General features: G+C 39.7%; 1 protein-coding gene across 2 annotated transcripts in view; it reads right to left on the bottom strand.

The window, feature by feature from the left end:
• The window catches only part of atrn (attractin), a 152641-nt gene that overhangs the window by 25752 nt on the left and 102988 nt on the right, over positions 1–23901 (bottom strand). The window contains exon 27 of one of the 2 annotated variants that reach the window (XM_032547563.1): positions 6953–8030. The exons of the other annotated variant lie outside the window; for it this stretch is intronic. Within the exon in view, the coding sequence (XP_032403454.1) occupies positions 7944–8030 (87 nt within the window). The 3' untranslated portion in view covers positions 6953–7943. Of the gene's footprint in view, positions 1–6952; positions 8031–23901 lie in introns of those variants that run through there. 2 annotated transcript variants of the gene reach the window in all.

The raw sequence follows: 23901 nt of genomic DNA, 5'->3' as shown, positions 1-23901 counted from the left end.
CGCTCTTTAGGACTTCGAAGTAATGAAAATGGAAATGAGCAAGTCGATGTGCTGAATGTTGATCCATCATGATTAGACATATAGCTGTATGAAGCGTTTTGACAAGCAGAACATGTACGGATGCAACAAGCGACGGCAGCTTTGGTTTACCGTACAACGACGTAGTATTCTGTTACACAATGCAGGACGATCTTATTAAACACTAATCGCGTGTGTCGTCTCTTGGGAAAACCAAAACCGAACGTTCTCAGAGCCGGATAACGAAGTAAAACTCATAAGAAACGGGGAGAACCTCCTCCCTGTTGTTGTCATTGTGTTGATGAACCAGACTGTCTGGATGTGTGTATGGGCGTGTGTGGGTGTGTGTGTGTGTGTGAGGAGGCAGGAATCTGCATGCAGACAACATCTTTTTCTCATAAACACAACTCCTTGAGCTGCCGCTCGCTCCTTGAGCTTGCTTTGTCAAAGCAAGCAAATTGATTTACTGGATAAAAAGCAGAAGGGAGGTGGAGGGGGGAGCATCCGAATGCTGCGGTAAACAAACTTTTTAGATTCAGTCCCCCTCACTAAACCCTCCGTTCACAGCTCGGTCTCCTGCCTAATGCACAGCTAACCTCTGTTCAAACAGCAGCAGCTGGCTGGGGCCACAGGGTTTTTGGTTCTGTAGCGTAGAAAAATATTTATGTCCTTTATAAAGGACATTATTGTAGATTTGCGCATTTGTAGCTGCGTTTTCACTACAAATGTGTGCAAAATTTAGCTGATTAAGAAACGCAATTAAATTCACACGTGATTAAGTTTGTTCATACGGTAAGTCATTAAAAGATCATCCTCCATCCACTTCCTGTTTTCTTCTTCGTCGTTGTTTCCACCAGCAGGAACATCTGGCTGTTGATCATGTGACTCGTGCGATGAAAATTAAGTGTTCCCGTTGCAGTTTTGCAAAATAAACCAATTTCGATACGGGCAAAAAAAAAAAAAACACCTCATCCTAGCAGCTAAACTTTTATTTGAGTATTCTTTTGTCGAAATTGTCTTGTTTCTATTAAGCAAAATTATTTTCAAAATGTCACATTGCGCAATTCAATGGTCAATGGAAACGCAGGTAGGTGTATTTGACATGTATTTGACAAAATTGTGGTTTCCCAGCAATTTTGCTCGATGGTCTATTTAAATATTAGAGAAAATTATATTTAAATTTTCTAAGACCACTTAAAATGATCTGTTTCTCTGATTGTACTTTTTAGAGATATTTGTTTTAGTAAAATGAACATTGTTCTTTCATTCTATGAACTACTGACAACATGTCTCCGAAATTCCAAGCAAAAATTTTGTATTTATTTGCAGAGAATTAAAAATGGTCAAAATCACACCAAAAAAATGCAGTGCTATCAAATAACGCAAAGAAAATAAGTTCATATTCGTTTAGAATCAACAATACTAATGTTTTAACTCAATAAAATTTCAGAAATCAATATTCAGTGGAATAACCATGAAGTTTTCAATGGGGTTCAGTGCAGTGGGCTCTTCATTCTTTCCAGAGCTCTTTAAATGCATGATTGAATTATGCAGCAAGTTCTAGTTTTCAAAATAACTGAAGTTTCAAACTGTATACCCATTCCGTTTAGGAAAAAGAATGCTTCGACTGCATTGCTAAAGGCTCAAAATTATTAATGTCGATGATGTAAATTTCTCACCAGTATTGCATATTCCTCTGAATGTGATGGCCAGTCTGCCTCGCGTGTTTTTAACTGCTGGACCGCCGCCGTCGGATTTGAGAAGGCGGCAGAGCTGGAGCGAAATCTGAGGCGTGGCCATTCTGGAAGAACTCCTTCAGAGGATATTGTACATTTTCCCACCAAATCTCATTATCTTGTGCTGTGAGTAGGCAGCTGCAGCACAGCAAACACTCAGCACTCCAAAGATAACCAGACGCCGCGGCGCTACAGTGAATGTCTCCTGCTTCTTAAATTGGCTCTTGGTTTTCTGCAGGCCAGTTAGTGTGACTGTGTGTCTGAAAATGGAAGTGATATTTGACAATATTTACCACGGCAGCGCAAAACTGTATACGAAAACCTCGTAGTACATGTGAATAGACGTGGTCGCACACAGACGCGTGGTTGAGACACCTGCACATGACCACTCAGCTTTGAATACATTATCCCAAACACACACACACACCCATACAGGGGGAGTTTATCTCAGCAGGCAAAACTGAATTACAACAGACTAACCAATGTGCCTGAAGGGAAACGCTCAACTAAAATAAGCATGAGGAAACCGGCGCTTAATAAACACTGGCGCAGGGATTATAAAACAGTATGAAATCAATATTAAAATTCGTAGCGCTTCTTGCTCGTTGTTAATGTTTTGGTATAAATTTTAATGCATTTTCAATGCAACGCCACAAAAAAAATACAATTGGGAAAGTGCTAGAAGAGAAATGACGCACATAGCCTGTGTTCACAAGATCAAAATGAGAAGGAGCTTGCAATATTTTGGGGGAAACTCAACATTTCTATTTTTTGTATTCACCACATGAAGGTTAATTACGCTTTTTAAAAAATCTGTAATCATCTGTAATATTTCAGTTTGGTTTGACTGGTCAAAATACGAATTACAATATGTTATTAAGCTTTTGAGCATCTATAAATGAAACGTTGACCAACACATTTGAGGTGTATTGATGATTTTGATGATGGCACTTGTTAAAGTTTAATGTTTGTTACTAGTTTCCTCAACTGTTGACTGGACAGAATCTTTTATGTTTTTAAAACACTTTGAAATGCTTTGTTGCCAAAATGTGCTATATAAATAAACTTGATTGATTAATTGATTGAATAAATTAAAATTGATTAAGCTTGTTTGTGCATTTAGAAAAAAACCTGTAAGTAGATATTAAACATTCCCATTAAGTCCACATTTCTGCAATAAAATATCTGTTTTAATGATCTGATAAAAAGCATCACCATTAATAGAAACAAAAGCTTGAAAAATATTGTTTCGTGTGTAATTAATTTAGATAATATGCTTCGGTGAGCTGACTTTAAATGGAATAAATCATTTTTATAAAAATATGCTAATTCATGGAATACGACTGTATTGCATTTTCTGTTTGTCTGATTTTAAATGGTTTTAATGCCAAAAAAAAACTGTTGATGAGAAAATGGAATAAAAGTTTCAAAATTCTCTAAAAAAAAGAGAAAAAGTTGAATCTAAAATGATTATTTTTAGGTTTGATCAGTGTATTCTAAATTCTCCTCCAGAAATTATCAGATGCAGTCCAGGCTCATAAAAAACTGTGAAATAACCCGTCAGCACAGCACAGGTAAGGAGCTACACAGTAGATGCTAACCTTGGTGTTCAATAAGCTAGCTGCTAGCCGGTATTTTTCTGCGTTTTTGGCAGTCTCTGGTCTTCTTAGGATTCACATATGCGTTAGAACTGCACCAGATTCCACTACAACAGAATAGAGACTTAGGTTTTTAGTTGGACCAGAGCTAAGAGTCACACCTTTTTTGTCAATTTGATGAAATACTCCACAGGAAAGTACAAAGTAATGCTAGATCACTAAAGTAAAAGGAAATAACAAGAAAACTGCAAAAACTAAAAATGAGCTTCAATGACCAAGTAGAAAATAGTTTTCTTTGACACAAGTTCTTACAAGCTTTTGTGCCTCTTCTGACATCAAGTCCAGGTCTTCCCCTGACAGTGAAAATCGATAGTTTTCAGTCTTCTTCCCACAGTAATAACATCCACACCGAAAAGTGTTGGTCTCAAGAGAAACTGGTAGCACCTAAAGCAGAATGCATCCACTGATCTCAAAGACAGAAGCAGGTGAAAGAGTGCACAAAAATAATCAGAAGCTCATTTATCAATCACCGTCGCAATTAAACCATGTCAAATCATCAGCAGGCCGATCGATAAGGCCACAAGCCGACGACTGTAGCTCCGGGACAAATCGGTGCATTCAAACATGTTTATATTCAAGCTGGCACACAAAGTCTCACTTAAGCTGTCTGAGGGAATTGTGTTTGAGCATTGTCAAAGTGAGCAGCAGCGGTGTGCCAAAGAGATCGAGTGCGTCAGCAGAGCATTCAGCGGAGGGAGGGGAGAGTGGGAAAAAGAAAGGAGAAGGAGCACGTAGGAGAGGCAGACTAACAAGGAACGGGAAGGGAAGTTGAAGGGAGACGAGATGTGAAGATGAAAACAAAAGAAAGAAAAAAAAGAAGCTGAGCAGAGAGAGGAGAAAGAAACAAATGAGAGAGAGAAAGACAAAGGCATTCAAAGCCTTCGTCCCAAGCTGGAAAGAAGAGAATGAGGAGCGAAGTCGCCTGGGTGCAGCGGGCGAACAAACACACACACACACAAAACACACACGTCCTGTGTCCTCATACCACTGCCTGTGGAGCCACACATGCACACATGCAGCACATCTTGGCCCACTAAATCAAGGCGTTTATTTATTGATGGCCTGTTTAAAAATGCTGTCGCTGGAGAGCTCTCAATCATCCTTCAGATGTACCGAAAGAAAAACTGCAGAGAGAGAGAGAAAGACAGAGCAGAGCAGGGGAAGGAAGGGAAGGAAAGAGGAGAAAGTAAAGAAAAGCAGGAGTTGATATTTATTTATATGTAAAGAAATGTTGGCTATCCTTCTGTTGTTGTTTTGAGTGCAGTTGGGGCCAGAGGATGAACAGGAGACGACTCTGATGCATCCTCCATATTTTTCTCCCTGCTTCTTTGTTTCCTGCTGTCCGCGCACCTTACAGTCCGCCTCTTGTTCTAAGTTTGTCTTTTGTACCTCTTTTATCCGCAGGGCTACAATACACTCCCATCAAAGCAGAGTGGCTCACGAGGAAGCTGAAGAAACGAGAGCAATGCACGCGGGTTTAACAAAGAGATGAAATGGGAGGAAAAAAATTAAGTTAACGTGCTCCGAAAAAAAGGAAAAAAAAAAAGAAAAAACAGACGCCATCAAACAAACCAATTTACTGAGATTCACTGGAAGAGCGTTTCATCAAAAACAATGTAGTCGGACGATCGGCGAATCCGTTTGAAGCTGCTCATTTGAACCGACTCAATTTGAAATGGATCTGTTGGACAGAAGATAGAGAGGAATGTGTTAAATAGTTGAGTTCGAGTGCGGACGAAGCGAAAACATTTTGGGAGCAAATGAAGCAGACTTACACATGGAATGTTTTTTATTAAATATTGTAGCTTTTGAGACTCAGATGACATATTGTTCAAAGTAATTCAACAACCTATTTGAATTTTATTCACAGTAAATTGTGCCTTCTTTGCAATTCTTTTTCTAAGGGTCACTGCTGCCTACCAACAAACCAACAGATTCTTGTTGCTACGTTTTCTACTAAATTTCATGGAAGCATCAGAGCAATATTAGCCTGACCATTGCCTTCCTTTCCAACTCTGCTTGATTCTCATCTCCCTTCAGTCTGGGATTTCTCCCATTGACCTCAATTACTCCAGTAGAGTTTCATCCTGGTCAACCAGAGAACAGGAGAGTTGTGGATGATGGTGTCGAGTTTCTGTGCTGTAGTCAGTCCATAAAGGGCTGTAGTTTTAGTAATGGCAGAGGAGGAAGCGAACGACTTTAGCAATTAAAGTCGGAGCAAGAGGAATGTTTAAGAACATTTTATTAGGATGGTTGTTTACAGCGCAAGCAATTTCTGGTTAGCTTGCTTTATGATTGATCTGGCACTGCCAAATGTTAGCGATTGGGTAAAATCAGATCCAATCATTTAAAATGTCAACAGAGTCCACGCCTCCAACAACAGAGTTTCCCAAAGTGTACTGTAAGCCTGGCGGGCCACCAGGCTTTACTTGTGCCCCCACCAGGCTTAGCATTGTTTATTTATTTTAGGGTTTTTTTATCATGGCCGTTTTTAAGACTTTATAGATGGTGTTTAGGTATTAACATCCCAGCCTTCCAATAATGCATAACTGTCAAGTGATATTTTAAAATCTCCTGTCAACATTTTTTGACTCAAAAAACATGGCTGCTGGCTGGATAACTGCCCCAGAGCCCCGCGTACCGGGCGTAGCAAGTTTTCTGGGGGAAACTCTAAACAAGCAACTGCTTCCCATTAGCCAACGCTCCAGACCCTCTGTGTGAAGCAAAGTGTAGAACAAGAAACTGGTTTTCACCAGGATGGGCTGTAAATAACTGTTCGTGTTTTAATTTTGTTTAAGTCCCTTTATGTTTCTTTTTTTTAACCAATTGTGTATAAAGGATAACTCCACCATTAACATCTGACAGCCCCAATGAATTACATTATATCCAGTGTTTCCAGATGGAAAACAAATGAACACTTCTAAAGGACATAAAAGTAAAATGTACATCTTTAATGAGACTTTCAAAAGTGAAAAAATATAGTGCTAAATTGGGCTCTGGTTAATTTACCCCTTTGGCGATTCGTACAGTTTTATAGCAGATTTGTTCATTTAGTATTCAATTCTTCTAGCTGTGAGATTTCACAGTCAGTCTCAAGACATTTGGGAATGACCACTGGTTACAATTTCTATCTGGCATGAATTTGCTTCATATCAATTTAAGAAACCAACAAGTAATATTTATGACTCCAATAAATGATATGTACCAGCAGGAGTTAGCCGAGTTATTTTGGTTTTATCAGGGGTTTTAATCTCTCACTTTCTGGCCCACATAAGACCCTGACCCAAAATGAAAAGAAATAGGAAGAAATTCAAGGTAACTTATATAGATTTAAGTGCTACTGAAAAAGTGAATTAAAAAAATGTATGCCCGTGATGAATGAAAGTTCGTAACCAGAAAAAAATATATATACAGAAATGGTTTTAATTATGGGTAAAAATGGAGGCAGAAACGGACAAAATGGCAGCATGTAGTGACATAATGCTGGTATGAATTGGCAAAAGGGAAAATTGAGCTGGTGAATAAAGGGTCAGTCAAACAACATAACTAACTTCAGCTGTCCAAGCCAAACCCAAGACAAGAATTCATAATAAATAGAGGCGTGAAAACTTACTTGGTGGTAGAGATACAATTACTAATACAGTGAATATAGAAAAAATCTGCACACCTTGTTAATAAAAGGTTCCATGACATTTAAAAATAAGATCATGATAACCTGTACAATGACACCGAAAAGCAAAAACACCTGAGGCCAAATCTGAAACACAAAATGATTACAACATGATGTATGGATGGATGAATATAGGGATAGACCGTGTTAAATAATCTCAAAGCAACAAAAGTAATCTCACCAAGCAGTTAAAATGATCCGGAATAAGCAATCCTCTACCTGCTATTGACCCAAAACAACAACAAGCGCATACATGCAAAGATTGAACTGTGGAAATCTACAGAAAAAGCAGCCGAACAAAACTGTAACCGAAGAGGGTGCGGAGATTATCACAGAGAAGACAAAGACGTCTGGAAAAAAAGAAAAAAAACACCTAAAACAAAAAGATTATGCTTGTGGAAGGAACATGGAATTAGTTGAATTGCAATTAAAAAGAAAATTAGTGACGCTTTGACTGCAATTCTGGGCATCCAATGATCAAACAAGGGTCACAGTGCCAGAAAGTTGAGATGTGTGGAAAGGCTGTAAAGTGGCAGCAATTTAAGCACAGGCACTGATCCACACAAATGATGTGCAAAGTCTAAACAGGAAAATAAAAACATTAGCTGGGGTCCAAGAATCTTTGGAGTGCAAAGACAGAAAAAGACAGACACCATCCCATAGTCATTACGTTTCTGTTCTAACAAAATGTGGTAGATATCAATCGTTTGACAACAAGGGATTAATGAAAAGAGTTTATGAAAATAAAATAATCAAAAAAGGCTTTAAAACATTCTCATTTGGACATTAGAATATGTGGATATGGTAAATAACTGAGGGGGTTTGATAGAACTGCCAAAAATAGTCTCAAGGCTGGTGGCGTTAGCCAGGACCTGACATTTCAGAGGAAACCCCTGGGGCATCAGGGAGAGGTGAACACGGCGAGTAGGAGGGCTGAATGGAGACGATCTGAGGAAAAACGATAAAACATGGATGAGATTTAAAGGAACGGATGTCAGGCTGAGTGGCTTAAACAAAGCAAGTCAATTCGCCAGTGTAATGCCATCAAAATTAAGAAAGAAGCAATTTTGACAGGAAGGGGTTCGGCTTATAAATGTAGAAAAAAAAAAGCAGAGGAAAGAGATTTTCCAGATCAAACTTTGAGTTTATGTTAAATGTAGTTCATTCAGTCAAAAATGAATATTCTTCCTACGGTTCTATATTTATTTAAATAATTACCCGTATTTATCCCTAAATCCTCAATCAGCCTAGATTCCGAAATCTCATCTTACATTTGAAAAGGCAAACGCCCCCGAGTATTTAAAGCCCAGGACGCTGTGATTTCAAAAAGAAAAAAAAACAAAACCTACAGGACTTGAACATGTCATACTGTGTAAGCTTGACATCACAGTACCTTCAGTCACACCGCATGATCAAAGATGGCAGACTGCACCAGAATGGCTTCAAGCAGATCTGAGTGACAGATCAGTCCAACAGTAAACGGACGGCGGGTTGCAGGTCGTCATGTGATAATTATTGCAGTCAGATGCTGAGAAAAGGCAGAGTGGGGATGAAGGAAAGGAGACAGCGATGGAAGCGTTGACGGCAGGACAAAAGATGATAAGAATCAGATGCTAGAAGAAACAGATGAATGGTTTACAAGAAAATACCTGATCCCTGGAAAGGGCTATGCTGGTAGTGGTTGGGTCTTTACCACCAACGGAGAAATTTCCATCACAAAGAAAGATTTTTTTTCTAAGATGGCAGAAAATTGTATAATCTAAAGCAGTGTTTCCCAACCCTGGTCCTCAAGACACACTGTCCTACATGTTTTAGAGGTTTCCCTGCTTTAATGTGCCTCATTCAACTGATTGCAGTTCAACAAACGCCTGCTAATCAGTCTGCTAATCAATTGAAATCAGCTGGACTGAAGCAAGGAAATACCTAAAACACGCAGGGCAGTGTGCCTTGAGGACCAGGGTTGGGAAACACTGATCTAAAGGTAGATTCAGTTTCACACTTTGAAAAACCTGGGGTGTGGCGGTGGAGCAGAGGCCTGTTGACCTTTCCCTTCTCTCACAACCCGCTTTCCTGTCGACTCACTCAAGTCACTAGAGCTAAAAAAAAAAATCCAAACTGAAGGACGGGCTGTCACTTTTATTAAAGCTCATACTCATTCCTTGAACTATTGATCACAATTAAGACAGTACCAAAGTCGTACAACTTGGGTGGCGATCAAGCTTGGTCCAAATCAAGATTCGGTCCATGAAATTTCTCTTGCTGTCTTACTGTATTTTTTCCCTTCCTATGGGCGAACCCGTAATTAAACCAGTCCGTGTCTAATTAAAAATTACAGTTTCTCACTATAGGCCAGTTTGGCACAGAGAGTATTAGCCACTTTAAGATCTGTCTCTCCAACATAAAAATTAAGACTTGTTTGAGCAGCTGTCTACAAAGTACACTTTGTATGCTGATCAAAAATCTCATTGTTGGGGATCCAAAGGTGTTCACATCCGATTGGGTATGCCCAGGGCTCTCCCTTCAGTGTGAGGTACTTGAAAAATCTCCAAAAGGAGATACTCCACATGTATTCTGATTGGATGCCTTGAACCACTTCAACTGACTGCTTTCCATCTGGATGATCCGTGACAAACCGCAATATCTTAATCTAGAGCAAAGGTTCACAAGTCTAGTCCTTCACAGCTACTCTTCCCGCAGTTTTTAGATGTGGCTTTTCTCCAACATTAAGCTCTGAAGAGACTTAGTAATGGGCCAGTCTTTGGATTCATATGCAGGACAGTAGATATGGAGGACTGGAGTTGGGAATCCATGCCCTGGAAAGACTGTTTCCATTCTGTTATGGGATCGCATAAGGATACCCTAGAATGAGCTGAAGTGTGTCTTTTTGGAGAGGGACGTCTGGGTTTCTCTTATGGACCTATCCCCACAGAACCTGATCACAGATGGCTGGCTGGATGGACGGACGACTAAGGGTCAGAATATGATGGATTCGTAATTAGAAGACAACTCAATGAAGAGCATCTCAAACATTTCCTTCAATCCCATTTCTCCAACTTTCCAGGTGCCCCAGCAACCAGTAACTCCAGCTCTCTCCTGAGAAAAGATTGAAATCTTTCCATGTCTGATAACGTTTGGCTTGGTTTGGTTCAGTCTTTACTCTGGTAAATTCCACATCAATTTATGTACCGTATTTTCCACACTATAAGGCGCACCACATTATAAGGCGCACCTTCAATGAATGGCCTATTTTAAAACTTTTTTCATATATAAGGCGCATAGAATAGACGCTACAGTAGAGGCTGGGTTTACGTTATGCATCCATTAGATGGACCTGCGCTAAAGGGAATGTCAACAAAACAGTCAGATAGGTCAGTCAAACTTTATTAATAGATTACAAACCAGCGTTCTGACAACTCCGTTCATTCTCAAAATGAATGAACAGCTGTTGATTCCTCCACTTCCGCACCATTGATTCGTTCATGTTAAATTCTCTCGCTGCTGCTCTATTCCCGTGTTCTACTGCGTGACTGATCGCCTTGAGCTTAAACTTTGCGTCGTAAGAGTGTCTCTTAATAGGAGCCATTTTGGGGTCTTTACACAAACACACAAATGGAAATGAAACAGGACATATATTCCAGCATGCACCGCGCTTTTCTTCTTCTACGGGGGAAAATGAAGTCGGCGGCTGCTTACCGTAGTTGCGAGACCTGTTGTGGCTCAATATTGGTCCATATATAAGGCGCACCGGATTATAAGGCTTTTGAGAAAATTGAAGGGTTTTAGGTGCGCCTTATAGTGCTGAAAATACGGTATACAACTCTATTACAATTTAGGGGAGTCAAGAACTCACTTTTCCAACTCCTTATTTGCCATGATCTACCAGAGTTTGGGTCATAGCTAAGAAAGACAAGAAGCCACACTAATCCGTATGATTACTTGCTCTGCCTTTAAGCAAATTTCTGGTATGAGGTCCCAAAGAAGGTCACCGAACTGAAACCAACCCTGACCATTTACTTTCCATCTTTGGTACAGTGGGTGAGGAAGAGAAACGCACTGGTTTTGTAAAGCATCAGCGATGAGTGTAACAAGACCTTTCATAATGCTGTTGTAGGCAGTATGCCAGTACTCCAATGGCTTCTAATTCCTTTTTCTGTCACAGCTTAATGAATCCACTTCTTATCAGACACAAGGATGGTTAGAGTGAATACGTAGAGGTTGCTATTTAAAAAAAAGAAGGTATGTAAAATGCATCTTTTCAAAAAGCATAGTCAGTTTCCTTTGTGTGTGACCTTCAGGGCCGTCTTTTGCTCTTCTGCGCTCCCTCACCGTCATCATCCCAGCACCGCTCTCCTTACCTCTTACATCAGGATTGATCACCTCAGAAGTAGGCCTTTTGTTCAGAGCGATGGCGCAGCAAACGCTGACCTCAGGAGGGAGGAGGAGACGGAAGGCATTGCTCGCAGAATTTAAAACAATGCTCACGTGAATCTACAGGGGCCTTCCAAAGCTTAGCGGGAGGAACTTGATTGAGGCTGCAGTCTTGGTGTACAGATGATCTTGATTCACTTAAATTTTGTGTTTTTATGATGTGAAGCACCTTGAACTGCATTGTTGCTGAAATTTGATATACAAATAAACTGTGATGTGGAAACTACCCATTGAGCAGTACACCAACTGATTACCATGGCGACAGAAAGCAAGACGACATTGCTGGTCCAGGAGTCACATTGATTTCTTATACATTCATCACCTAATCTTAGGATTAAGAGAAATTAAATGTTGTGATTTTATATGTAGATTATTTTTATCAGTGGTGGACGCTACTAAAATTGTTAATCGAGTTAATTGCAGGATCTATGATTAATTAATTTAAATAAGTGGCATTTTAATCCAAAACCATACATCAACAAAAAAAGGCTACACTTTCAATTAAAAAAAAACAGGATTTTGCTGCTATTAAATAAATATTTATTGATTTTATTCTGGTATTTAGGTTATTAAACCTCCAGAATGGTGGAAAGTGTTGTTATACCCATTCAACTTTCAAGTGTTCCAGGAACTCCTGATCATTCATGGAACTTCTTTGGAAAAAATATAAAAGTATGGATTGTGGATGTTAACACTGATGTTGCTGCTACAACATGTTTAGCATTGAGATGTTATTTTTTTATGTTTGAATAGGCTAACTCTTTTTTAACACAACTTGAACTCAACAATAGTCTTTACCAGTGTCCAATCAGATTGGTTTTTGAAGCAAAAATTAACCCTCAGCCGGCCAAGAGAAGCGGCTTTGTTTTCTGCATCAGTTTTACAGATGTACCAGAAACATGCGGATACAAAAGTTCTACAATCTTTGTATGCAAAAGAAATTTTAAAAAATAGGGATAGAATTTTTAAGGTGTTAAAATCTATGTAGTAAATGAAACAATGAGTTAAAAGTCCTGACCCTAATTATTATTCAGGGTTTTCTGTTTTGCCTCTCTGAAGGTCATCTGCCAGAATTGGTTTTCTGCGGCTGGAGGGGAGTAGATCAAGAAGAAGTCGGTTTCTCATGACAACATTTCTCTCAGCAGCCTGTTGAGAGGCAAGTTCTCTAAGTCTGTAGGAAATTTTTGTGCTCTTCTTCTGAAGAAGCTGTATTGAGCTGACACTCTGACAGAGTCCTCTCACACGCTGCATTTTGCTCCCATCTTGTACAACTGATAGAAAATTGAAAACGATAGTCATTTAAAATGAAAGACTTTCCAGGAAAACAACTGAAACATGATACTGAATTCTCCATCTGAAGCGCATGTTGAATTTAGGTCCAACAATATATATATTTTTCCCTACATTGCAGCAGAACTAATGGAGAACAGTGCACTGTGCCTGATCAAGCCGGTGGAACCTTCTAATTGGAATCACACAGGCTTTTAAGGAAAGGGAGCCGCCTGCCAAAGTTCTGCTTACACAAAGCAATTAAGCATGTGGGGGCAAATTGTTACTAAAAAGAATATTCTGAGGTTATTTTAGTGCAGAAGACTAAAGTATGTCCTTCTCTTTTATTTAGTCAAAGGCAACAAGCTATTCTCATTCCAACACTCTCTCATTAAAAGGCTTTTTTTTTTTTTTTACAGAAGGAATAAAATGTATAATTTATAATTATTGACAAATTTTGAGTTGTGCTTCTAAAATAGGGGAAAGTCTTCATTTGTACATCTACTATGGTAAATTGTTTAGGATAGTTAAATCGAGAACAATGCCGGATGATAAATTAAGGGTTTCAAACCAACCTTGTGATCTGCAGCAGCTATTACTGCTTCCATAAATCAGCAATTTGTCATAAACTCTAAATAGGGGGCAGATTTAAGCTTTTTTTTGTCTGAATGAGTTTAGACTGGTTTGAACGTTTTAACACTTGTCAGTAAAAGAAGCTTTGCTTCACAGAATTTGTTAGAACATGTTTCAAGAGGACAGTTATCCACCTTCCAACAATACAGTAAAAGTTTCATGGTTAAGGGCAAAAGTAATGGAGAGGTTTTCACTTAATATAGGCCTAGAGATGTTATTGTAGTCACCGCTAATTAAGTATGATTAGCGCCCATTAGCAGCACAGCTCCGGTCCGTTTCTGCGTCATGCTCTCGGTGAGAAACAGCGGGTTGTGCGGCAGCGGGGGGAAACAGAACAGAGGGAGTGCGGGGGGCTCTCAAGCAAGAAGCTGCTGATGGCGGCTCTAAAGTTTAATGCCTGAGGGACTGGCAGCGTGCAAAAAACGAAAGAGCAGAAGAAATAAGTGTGGGGAGCGCTGGTATGAGAGCAGGGTGGAGGGAGGTGTGGAGAATTCAACGTGCCAGCCGGGGGTCACCTTGAGCAATCCATCTCCCGGCTCCAGCTGAGAGAGACCCCCAGGAGCCGTGGGGGATATAGCCGGCTTCCTCTCATTTAATTGCACTCCGTGGAAGAGCGAGACAAAGCGAGTGATCTCCCTCTCTGAGGTGGATAAAGCAATCCCCCGGACCGGTTGGAAAGACGACGCCCGGACATCCCTGACAGCTGAAATGAATCCAACAAGTCTGCCGGCACCGGAATGAGATTCAGCTCCAGTGTACAACAAGTGGCTGCACTATAGCTGCTTTGTCTTGACTACGCTTTATTTTCTCTTTCTAGTGAAATGAGTTGACTGCTAATAAAGGAGAAACTATTAAAAGAAAGTTAATCAGTTGCTTATTTTACTGTTTCATATTTAAAGGAAAGACATTCCTTCCCGTTGGGGAAGCAGATGATCTCAATGGAGCACCGATTGCGGTTTTCTGGACAATCATCAGATTTCCAGACGTTGGAATGTGGCGGTAAATGAAATCAGTGGATAACGTTGGTGGTTTCTCATGGAAGTATTGGCCGATCTCCCAAAATTAAGGAAATCTGTACGGATTTATCAATGCACCCCTAATTCCTTCATATTACTATTCAGTAAATGCATATTTCCCTTCCTTTAAATGGAGGCAAAACAAAAATCACCAATCTGTGAGAAACTGCTTTAGACCGTTATAGACAACAGACTGTTGAGGCACCAATATCCTGTGTCACATCCAAAAAGAAGAGTTTTACTTTGCCATACTTTTATGACTCATGTGAGTTTAGGTTTATTTTAAGTTTTGAAATTGTTCAAAACAACAGCTATACTTTTTTTGGCTTAAATTCACATGAAGGAACCCCTTCTTAAAAGTTTTATCCCGTCCTATAATGTGATATCCAAAAAGAGCTTCGCTACATTTCCTAAGTGATTCTCTAGAAAAATCAGGACGCTGTTGAAGGCCGAACAGCCCAGAAAAGAACAAATCTGAAATATTTCTAATCATCCAATAAATGTCAGAGGGGGCTGGTTGTGAACTACCAACCAGACATAACTCCATTTCATAGGTGTATGCCTGTGTATGAATAAGGTTAGATTTTGTATTGAACTAGTGAAAACAAAAAAATAGCTTCAGTAAGTGCTCCCAACTCTCAACAAGACTCGTGTTTTGCAGTCTTCTGGCACTTTGGCAGGTTGACTTGGCTCCTGGATTACTTCAATTTGAGTCAACTAAATATTATTAGCTCCAGCCCAGCTCTGCCAGGGGACATCAGTAACTTTAATAAGCAATTTGTTTTTTTATCTTCAGCCCACAACACTGAGATGGTTTCAAAAGTAGAACAACAAAATAACGAGTCACAAAAAGACCAAAACTTAAAATAAAAAGGAGCCACTTTGTAAAAGAAAAACTTGTGTTCTAAAATTTCAGAGGGATTTTTTTAGCACAAGGGAAGAAGAACGATGTATCATCAGGACAGACGACGTAAAATCGAAATCCTTTACTCAGAATCTGTCCATAATGTCTCCTGGACAAATTCATCTGCTTTATTGATATAATGTGACTGGTTCAGAGTCAGCAGCTGCTTTTATGTTAGAAAAATGTGCAAAAAAACATTGTCAATATTTCACTAATGTCCAGAAAATGCAATTACACAATTGCAGTGGTTCCATTACAATTACAAATGCAATTAAAATCACAGTAAAATAAGTTTTTACATGCGATAAGATGCAAAAAGTGTTTCCATTGCAGTTTTGCAAAATAAACCAATTTTAAAACGGCCACAAAAAAAAAAACAACCTAGACCACTACATTTTTATTGAAATTTTATTATTATTATTATTATTATTATTGTTTCCATTGAGCGAATTTATTTTCTAAATGTCAAATTGTGCAATTTTATGGTCAATGGAAACGTAGCTATTTGTATGCTTTCAGAATATATGTGTTTAAATATGGAGAGACATTTTAGCTTGGAAACTTGAAATTGAGAAACGCTGCAAACATTTTTTATTTCTGCTATTTTGACAAATAAACAAATCCATACTTGTATTATTGTGATTAGAATACTCAAGGTACAGTTAACCTTTATGTTAACGATCTACTGCTTGCCCTTATGAGATCTGGTGACCTCAGGTGACCCAAATGTTTGCTTACCAGACACGGAAATTCTTTTTGGTAAACCTTGCTTTTTAAAAACTTTAGATTTTTCCTCAAAAATGCAAATCCTTTTATTTGCATCTTTAGAAAAGCCTTGAACCAGTCAGACTCGGCTAAAAATTGGCATAAGAAGGTGAAATTTTTTAATCTTTAAATTTCTATTCTAACCGGAGCACAAAAAGCTGAGTAACAAAACAAGACATGCATAACTGAATGAATTTATTAACAGTACAGCTGTGCAGTAATAAAACTAAAGGCAAACCTTACTGCACAAAAGAAACAGAATAAAAGAAAGAAAGAAAAGCAAGGGGGGAATCAGAACGCAGCCTGAGGTCACATGCATGAGAATAATCCTCATCCAGAACTTTTTACTGATTTGTTTTATCATTACAGCTTGGAGTGAAATATTCCCCTCCACCATTTTTTAACCAGAAAAGGTTTTCTGTCATGTTGCAAGAATAAAAGAAATGCTAACCTTATAGTTCCTTTGATAGAATTAGTGTTTATGCACTTAAGAAAAAAAAAAAAAAAGTGGCATGTAATGACATCTCAGCCATAATAGCATTTTGTTGACGTTTCTTTTTATGAAAGCAGGAGATAAGTAATGCAGGTATTACACTCCGGGGCTGTATCCCCTCGCTCCCTTAACTGTTAACAGTTTGTTGCTTTGTTTTGTGTGTGTAATCTTGGCTTTCATTACGATATGTAAAAACGTGGGACGGCGAGCTCAGACTGTATTAAAGCAGCCGGGGGAGCCTTACAGACTAACTCACTGCCTTGATTGGGTCGTTTAACACTTTTGGCAGGAAGAACCGATGAGACTGAAATTCGCAGAGCACTCCAATGACTCTGAAATGATTAGGTATTACAGAGCATCATGGAGAAGTGCTCTGAACGGGAGGGTAACAGCTGCAATGCAAACGGGGAAAGACAGGTTTCCTAGCCCCCTTTCTTTCCTGGCCGCTCGCATCCAGCCCTACGGCGGACGGGTCGCCACGGCGGCAAGAGGGTAATCCGGACGTCGCTGGGGTCTGATCTAACGTGGAGCCCAAACGCGTGTGTGTGTGTGTGTGTCTGGGTATCGTCATTGTGTTCCGGGTCCCTGCTTGCTGTTGGGATGCCAGTCTCTCCCACTCCACTGCCCCTGCACACAGAACCATCTGCTGAAGGCCTGATTTACAGCGCTGCATGCAGATAAGCTGCTAAATGTGTGGGCCTCTGCAACAAACTACATGTGCTGAAGTGTTTTTTTTTTTGTTTTTTTTTGGAACAGAGTGACTAAAGAAGGAAAATGTAGTGGTTTTTAATTGCCAGTAATGTTTACTTTGTGAATCTAACGTTTAACGACTTAATTAAAGCCGAGGAAGCTTTTTAAAAAGAAATTAGTTTATAAAGAAATTATGCAAAGTTGCTTACATTATATAAATCTTGCAGAACTTATAGAATCTCTCAGACTTTTTGTAAAAACACCATACAAACTTGAGGACAGAAAGAAGAACGGTTTTTTTTAAATAAGGATGTAGATGGAGCAAAATAAGAATATTTTACCTATCTTTCTAACTTAGAGTTAGTGAACTGTTTTCTACCCTCAAAAATGTTCTTACAATGCTGAGCCATTGCAATGCAGATGGAGTATGTAACTTTTATAAAAAGTTAGCTTTTTCTTTTTTTTTTTGCATATTTGTTAAAACTTTCAACACATTATCCGTCTCATACTAAACTGTCACAACATTCTGACAGTTTTAATGTGTAAAAAACATAACTCTTATAAAAGTTACATACCCCAGATTTAACTTGAGTAAAAATGTAAAAATCCATGACTAAAGACGTGCAATCAATTAGTTTCTTCATACATCACACATATTCTTTAGTTTTATTTACATAACATTACGTTCTTACATTTTTTTGCAACACTGTTGGATACAGTGAACACCACAGTGTTTTCGTGGTTTAGTATTCCTGGATAAACATATTTGCACTTTTTTTTTTGTGAAACGTGACTGCAGATTATTTGTGGAAAATTGGAGAATTCTGAATTTTTCAGACGGCCTGTGCAAAAAAATACCTAGTCGCAATGCTACTTAGCCCTCCAGCAGCTGGTGTTTGAAAGCAGCCAATCCAGAAACGCCACACATTTTGTCTCGTCAGTGATTGGCTAAGCCTCCAATAGGGGAGATACTGAAGACAACACATCTTAGCTTCTGCGCTAGTCGTAAAATGGTATCCACTGTTTGTTTTAATGCACATTAAGGTATATTTGGTGTTTGAACTAATAAAATAGGCAGTTAAGTGTTTTTAGCGAGGGTCTTAACTATTCACGGACTGCTGCGCAAATACCTTTGTCTAGTGAAGTGTTAGCGTTTATGTGCTCCGCATCTTAGTGTGTGTGCTTACAGGTCAGCACCCTAAATCTGTGCTCAATACTCTTATTTTGAAGAGTAGAATAAAGTAGATCTTGAATTGCCACATTATGTGGCTAGAGAATGCTAGCCAAGACTAATTATTAGGCTGCTGCTAGCATCTGTTACAAAAAGAGAGAAACTGTTTCTCTCACAGCATTTTAGGCACTTTGTAGGAAAAGAAATGAAAATAAATGACAGATGAGAAACAAGACATTTAGCCATACTGCGACTGGCTAGCCTTCAGCTGCTAACAATGCTAAAGCGAACTTATGGTTTAATGTGAATGCTTAAGGTCTCCGTTTTTAATGAGTCTGTACATTTGATCACCTCCAGTGTAAAACACCTGGCATTTTCTCATTCTGATCCACTGAACACAAACACCTTAAGTTAACAGGTGTGACAGCAGCTTTAGTTGCCTTTATCTAAAACAGATTCAACGATTGGTTTGTTGGTACTAGTGCGCACACTGGTCGCATCGCTCTGAGGAGATTTCCGAACACGGCACATACTCATGTAGGAGCAGCGGGAGCAGTCAGAATTGGAGAAACTTTAGACAGGGGCAGCCATGGCACAGGTTAGAGGTCACACAGTTTCATCCAGCAACAAGGAAGTGAATGGACCGGGGGCAGACGAGAAAAATGATGAAGAAAACGGGTCGAGACATGAGGGCTAGGTGACACTGTCACCTGCGAGATAAAATACAGGTGGGTCAGCAGTTTGTGGTGGCCAAGGGCGTGAACACAAGGGCACCGCAGCGAGACTGCTTAACAACTTTACTGCCAGTTTTGATTCATCCTCACCTTGAGGATCAGACCACAACCAAAGGTCTAAGAGGAGGTGCGGCGCAATTAGACCACCACCAGTCAAACGGTTTCAGTTGGATTTCCAATTTTCCAGTTGGATAGGTAGGGGGACATTTTCAGAACAGATATTACTTTAAACTGTCATTGTTAACATAGACTGTACTTTACGCTCGTGTTTGTCGCAGGGATTAAACCGGAGGGGGTTTTTAAATTTTGACCTTCGGAAAATCTAAATGAAAGTTGGAAAACAAATGTTCCATTTGTACAAATGTTGCAAGATGATTCTGACAAGTACGTGAACTTCTGTATTTACAACATATACATATTATATATTTATATGTAATAATTAAGGGGTTAAGTAAAAATACTTAAGACCTTAAATGTCACCCTCAAAACGCTTACATGTTATTCAATAGGTCTGTGAGGACAGCGGTGATTCATGGCAAATAAAGGGTTTAGAGAGGTTTAGTATTAAAATAAATACTGAATATACAAGAGAGAAAAAAACACACACACAACTTGTCAATACAAAACAAATATCTAACAAAACTAATGGTATGATAGCCAGAAGTTACAAATATGGGTAACACTTTATTTGAAGGGTTGTGCATAAGACTAACATGCCACTGTCATAAACATGACATGACACCTGTTATGAATATGAAGGAGTATTTATGAATGTTTATGACTGTTGTCATGAAGCGTCATTCAGTAAATAATGAGACGTAATGCAAAGCTGCACTAAAACTTGCATTAAAAGTCCATTAAAATGGTCAACTTTTCATTATTCAGTAAATAATGAAACTTTAGTGTTAATGCACTAAAACCTGCATTAACAGTCGACTAAAAGTGTCAACTTTGCATTAAAAGTGTCATTTACTGAATGATATTTCATGACAACAGTCAAACGTTCATGAAGGCTCCATGTTCGTAGCAGGTGTTATGTTTATGTCAGTCTTATGCACAACCCTTCAAATAAAGTGTTACCCACAGAGGCAACACCGCTTATTTTGTTCAGTTAATTAACTGTAATTACAGTACGATATGATTTAGTTTAATGTCAACTAAGTGTGGTTAATTATCTTTAATTGTGAACTGAAACATCCTTTCAGTTCACAAATATAATTTTTGTTTGCTTATTTAAAACACATAAATTCACTGAAACCGTGTAAGTCCAGTCTTCATCAGTAGTTACTTTTTTTCCATCTTCAATGTTTTTTATTTTATTTTCCATCACTATGACACGTTTTTATCAAACACTTCTTATGACATCAGTTTTGACCATCACCTCCAGGACGCCTGGCAGTAACGACCATAAGACGACGGCTCTTTGAATGTTTTTGAAATGCTATCGGTAAAGTTAAAACATCCATCCATCCATTTTCTCCATCCATTTTCTGTTCACCCTTTGTCCCTAATGGGGTCGGGAGGGTTGCTGGTGTCCATCTCCAGCTACATTCCGGGCGAGAGGCGGGGTTCACCCTGGACAGGTCGCCAGTCTGTCGCAGGGCAACACAGAGACACACAGGACAAACAACCATTCACACACACACTCACACCTAGGGAGAATTTAGAGAGAGAGACCAATTAACCTGACAGTCATGTTTTTGGACTGTGGGAGGAAGCCGGAGTACCCGGAGAGAACCCACGCATGAACAGGGAGAACATGCAAACTCCATGCAGAAAGACCCCGGCCGGGAATCGAACCCAGGACCTTCTTGCTGCAAGGCAACAGGGCTACCAACTGCGCCACTGTGTTAAAACAAGTCAATGTAAAATTGCCCAATTCAAAAGCCTCCCTCTGATGTTTACAGAGACGATTAAACGAAGGAAAGTTTAAAAAAAGAGGAATCCAGAGGTGTATTCGCTCAAAACCAGCGAGTGACAGTTCTTACGTCAGAGAGCGCCACTATTTCACTGCAGCCTGTCTTGTTAGGGTCTCAGATCTTTCCTCTGATCTGCTTCCATTCTTCAGAAACTTTTATGTGCAGACCTTCCTTCACACAATCATCAAAGGGAGAAGTGAAATGGGGGCCTGTGTTCCTGGCAGGGGGAATGTGCTCATGTTCAAAGGGAGGGTTTTTTTTTTTTCCTCCAGGGTCGACAACTTCTTCTTCTGCATGTCACTTTATTACCATCTTATACCTTTAACCATAAAACATTTGATTAGGTAGGGAGGGGGGGAATAAAAACATAAAAGAAAAGTTTGGTTTACACATCACAGCTCATTAAACAGCTTTCCACCTATTTTATGGCATAATTGGTGATATCCTTTAAAAAGGTGGCAGAGCCATGATACTATGGCTGTCATTCATATTTATGGCCCGGCAAAGGCAGCAAGGAGGGAGGTGTTTGTAAGGAGAAAGGGGGATGAAGAGGGCAGCTTAATGGGGTTATAAATAAATGAAGGTATCAAGAGACATCCCTGCAGTTCCCTGCCTTTCCCTGGCCGCTAATGGAAAGAATCTACAATACGGTGCATCATGTACGGCATGGCAACAGTCGTCAGGTGCAATGTACCGATCTGTATTTCTGCAGATACCTCGGGGTGCAAAACAGGCTCGGGCATGCCAACTTAGAGGAGATTTATAGCTGCTTTAGAAGCAACTATTGATGTTGGATACGTTCACACTCCTTCAAGGGATGTTTCAGAGGAAAATGACATCCTCATAGGAATACAGCGCCTTGGAAAAATATTTGTACTACTTTCATTTTTTTGAGGGGGGGGGATTTTGTTACATTACGATCACATCAGCCGAGGCAGGGAAGATAGTCTGATTGGAGAGAAGTATGGGTTGGAGGTGAATGCAGGAGAATCCTAAAAAGAAGATCTGTTGGATGGTGTAAAAAACTTAAAACTGGAGAAGAGATTTACTTTCCAGCAGAACCGGCTTAGACATTAGCGATGACATAAAAAGAAAAGATTCACGCAAGAACCAAGATTGTCATTTGTGACAATTCAGAATCAATTTAAAAGTGCCCAAAAATGTATGAAAAAATAAAGTAAAAGCAAATCAAACATCTGCCGTTCTCCATTTTGTAACTGAAAACTGAACGTCAACACGCAGACGGTTCTGGAACGTACGCAAGTACCAAAAACAAAGGAAGCTACAAAAATGAAAGAGTCAACCGGCCCTTTTTTTAATCGACGGCCAACATTTGGTTTCATTTTGTTTCTTTGCCAAACGACCGGAAAGCATGAGCTCAACGCGAGCCTCACCGTGTGCTGCTTTAACCGAGTGTACCTCATAAACACGAATAAAATACATTACAATTTTAAGTTGTATCATGACAAAACGTGAGAAAGATCAAACACCGTTTCATTTATAGAAACTCCCCTTCAACAGTCAGACGTGTCTCAACTATTATAAGTGCTAAAATTTTACCCATTCAGCCACATTCTGGCCTGAAATCTCTGTAATCAAGCGACTGAAGACGGTCTGCCCCCGAGGCAAAGGAAGTTGGTCCATTGTTACAGTATTTTGCATCATGATGCGTTGCTCCCTCTCTCCCCTTCGCAAGCCGCTTCTGTTGGATCTCCTCTTTAATTAGGAAGCTTACAGGCCTCCGTAAGCTGTGTTCGAAACCTGTCTGTGTTCTTACCGCTGCTGGCCGACGATAAGCGAACGCGACATTTCTCATTTTATCACTTAGTTTCTCCTCGTGGCAGACTTGTCGGGGTAAGAGGAAATAAAATGTTTAAAAGAAGGAGAGGGTAGGAAGGTGAATGCCACCCATGCTGACCAACAACGCTGCTGCAGGAATAAGGAGCTTCCACCGCCGAGCGGGCGGCTCAGGCTGTGACGCGGCTCATCTCTGACTGAAGGGTCCGGCGTCTTCGGCGACATTAAACGGCTGCTGCAGTCTGGCCGGTCTAATGCCATCTGGCAGCCGCCGTCTCCTTCAAAGGAACTGTCATGTCTCAAAGGGAGGCTTTGATTAGGCCTCAGACAGCACAGAGGCACACACACAAACACAGAGAAACAGATGCATGGGAAACATGGTGGAGAAGAGGAAAAGAATAACCCGAAGCTAACAGGTGGGCTACGGATTGTTTATTTATTTAAAAAAAAACACACACACAAAAAAACCCTCCACTTTTAGGGTTATCCTTTGTTTATACAGAAAATACAGTACGTATTGATGAAATCCTGAACATGAGATATTTACATGAAAACTGCGTAATGGTGCGTTCACACCAAAAGCGTTTTGAGCGTCAGGCACATCTGTTTACATTCAACGCCTCTGGAGTCGCGTCGAGGGCCGTTGTGGCGCGTTTTGAGTGTCTACCGCGGCGAGATTTGAAACGTTTGGAGAGTTTTAAGCGTTTGACGAGTCAAGAGCGTCCAACAGAAAACAACAGCTAGAGCTCACGTCTGATGCATTCTTTATTATTTATTTACATTGGCTGTTCTACTCCTAATGGCACTGACTAAACAAATCAAAGTTGTTTTTACATGCTTGACCAAGCTAACTAAGTTATTGGTGTAGATGTGCAGAGTTAGCAAATAAATCTGTAAGTCAGTGCATGCATGTCTGTTTTTAAAAATCTGAACATTTGAAGTCAATTCGGTGCTGTGTTTCTGTCTCGGATCGGTATCGGCCGGCACTAAACCTCACATT

The sequence above is a fragment of the Xiphophorus hellerii genome, chromosome 19, assembly GCF_003331165.1.
Source record: "Xiphophorus hellerii strain 12219 chromosome 19, Xiphophorus_hellerii-4.1, whole genome shotgun sequence".
NCBI lineage: Eukaryota > Metazoa > Chordata > Actinopteri > Cyprinodontiformes > Poeciliidae > Xiphophorus > Xiphophorus hellerii.
The sequence above is the reverse complement of the archived record's forward strand: the minus strand, read 5'-3'. Positions and strand labels throughout refer to the sequence as shown.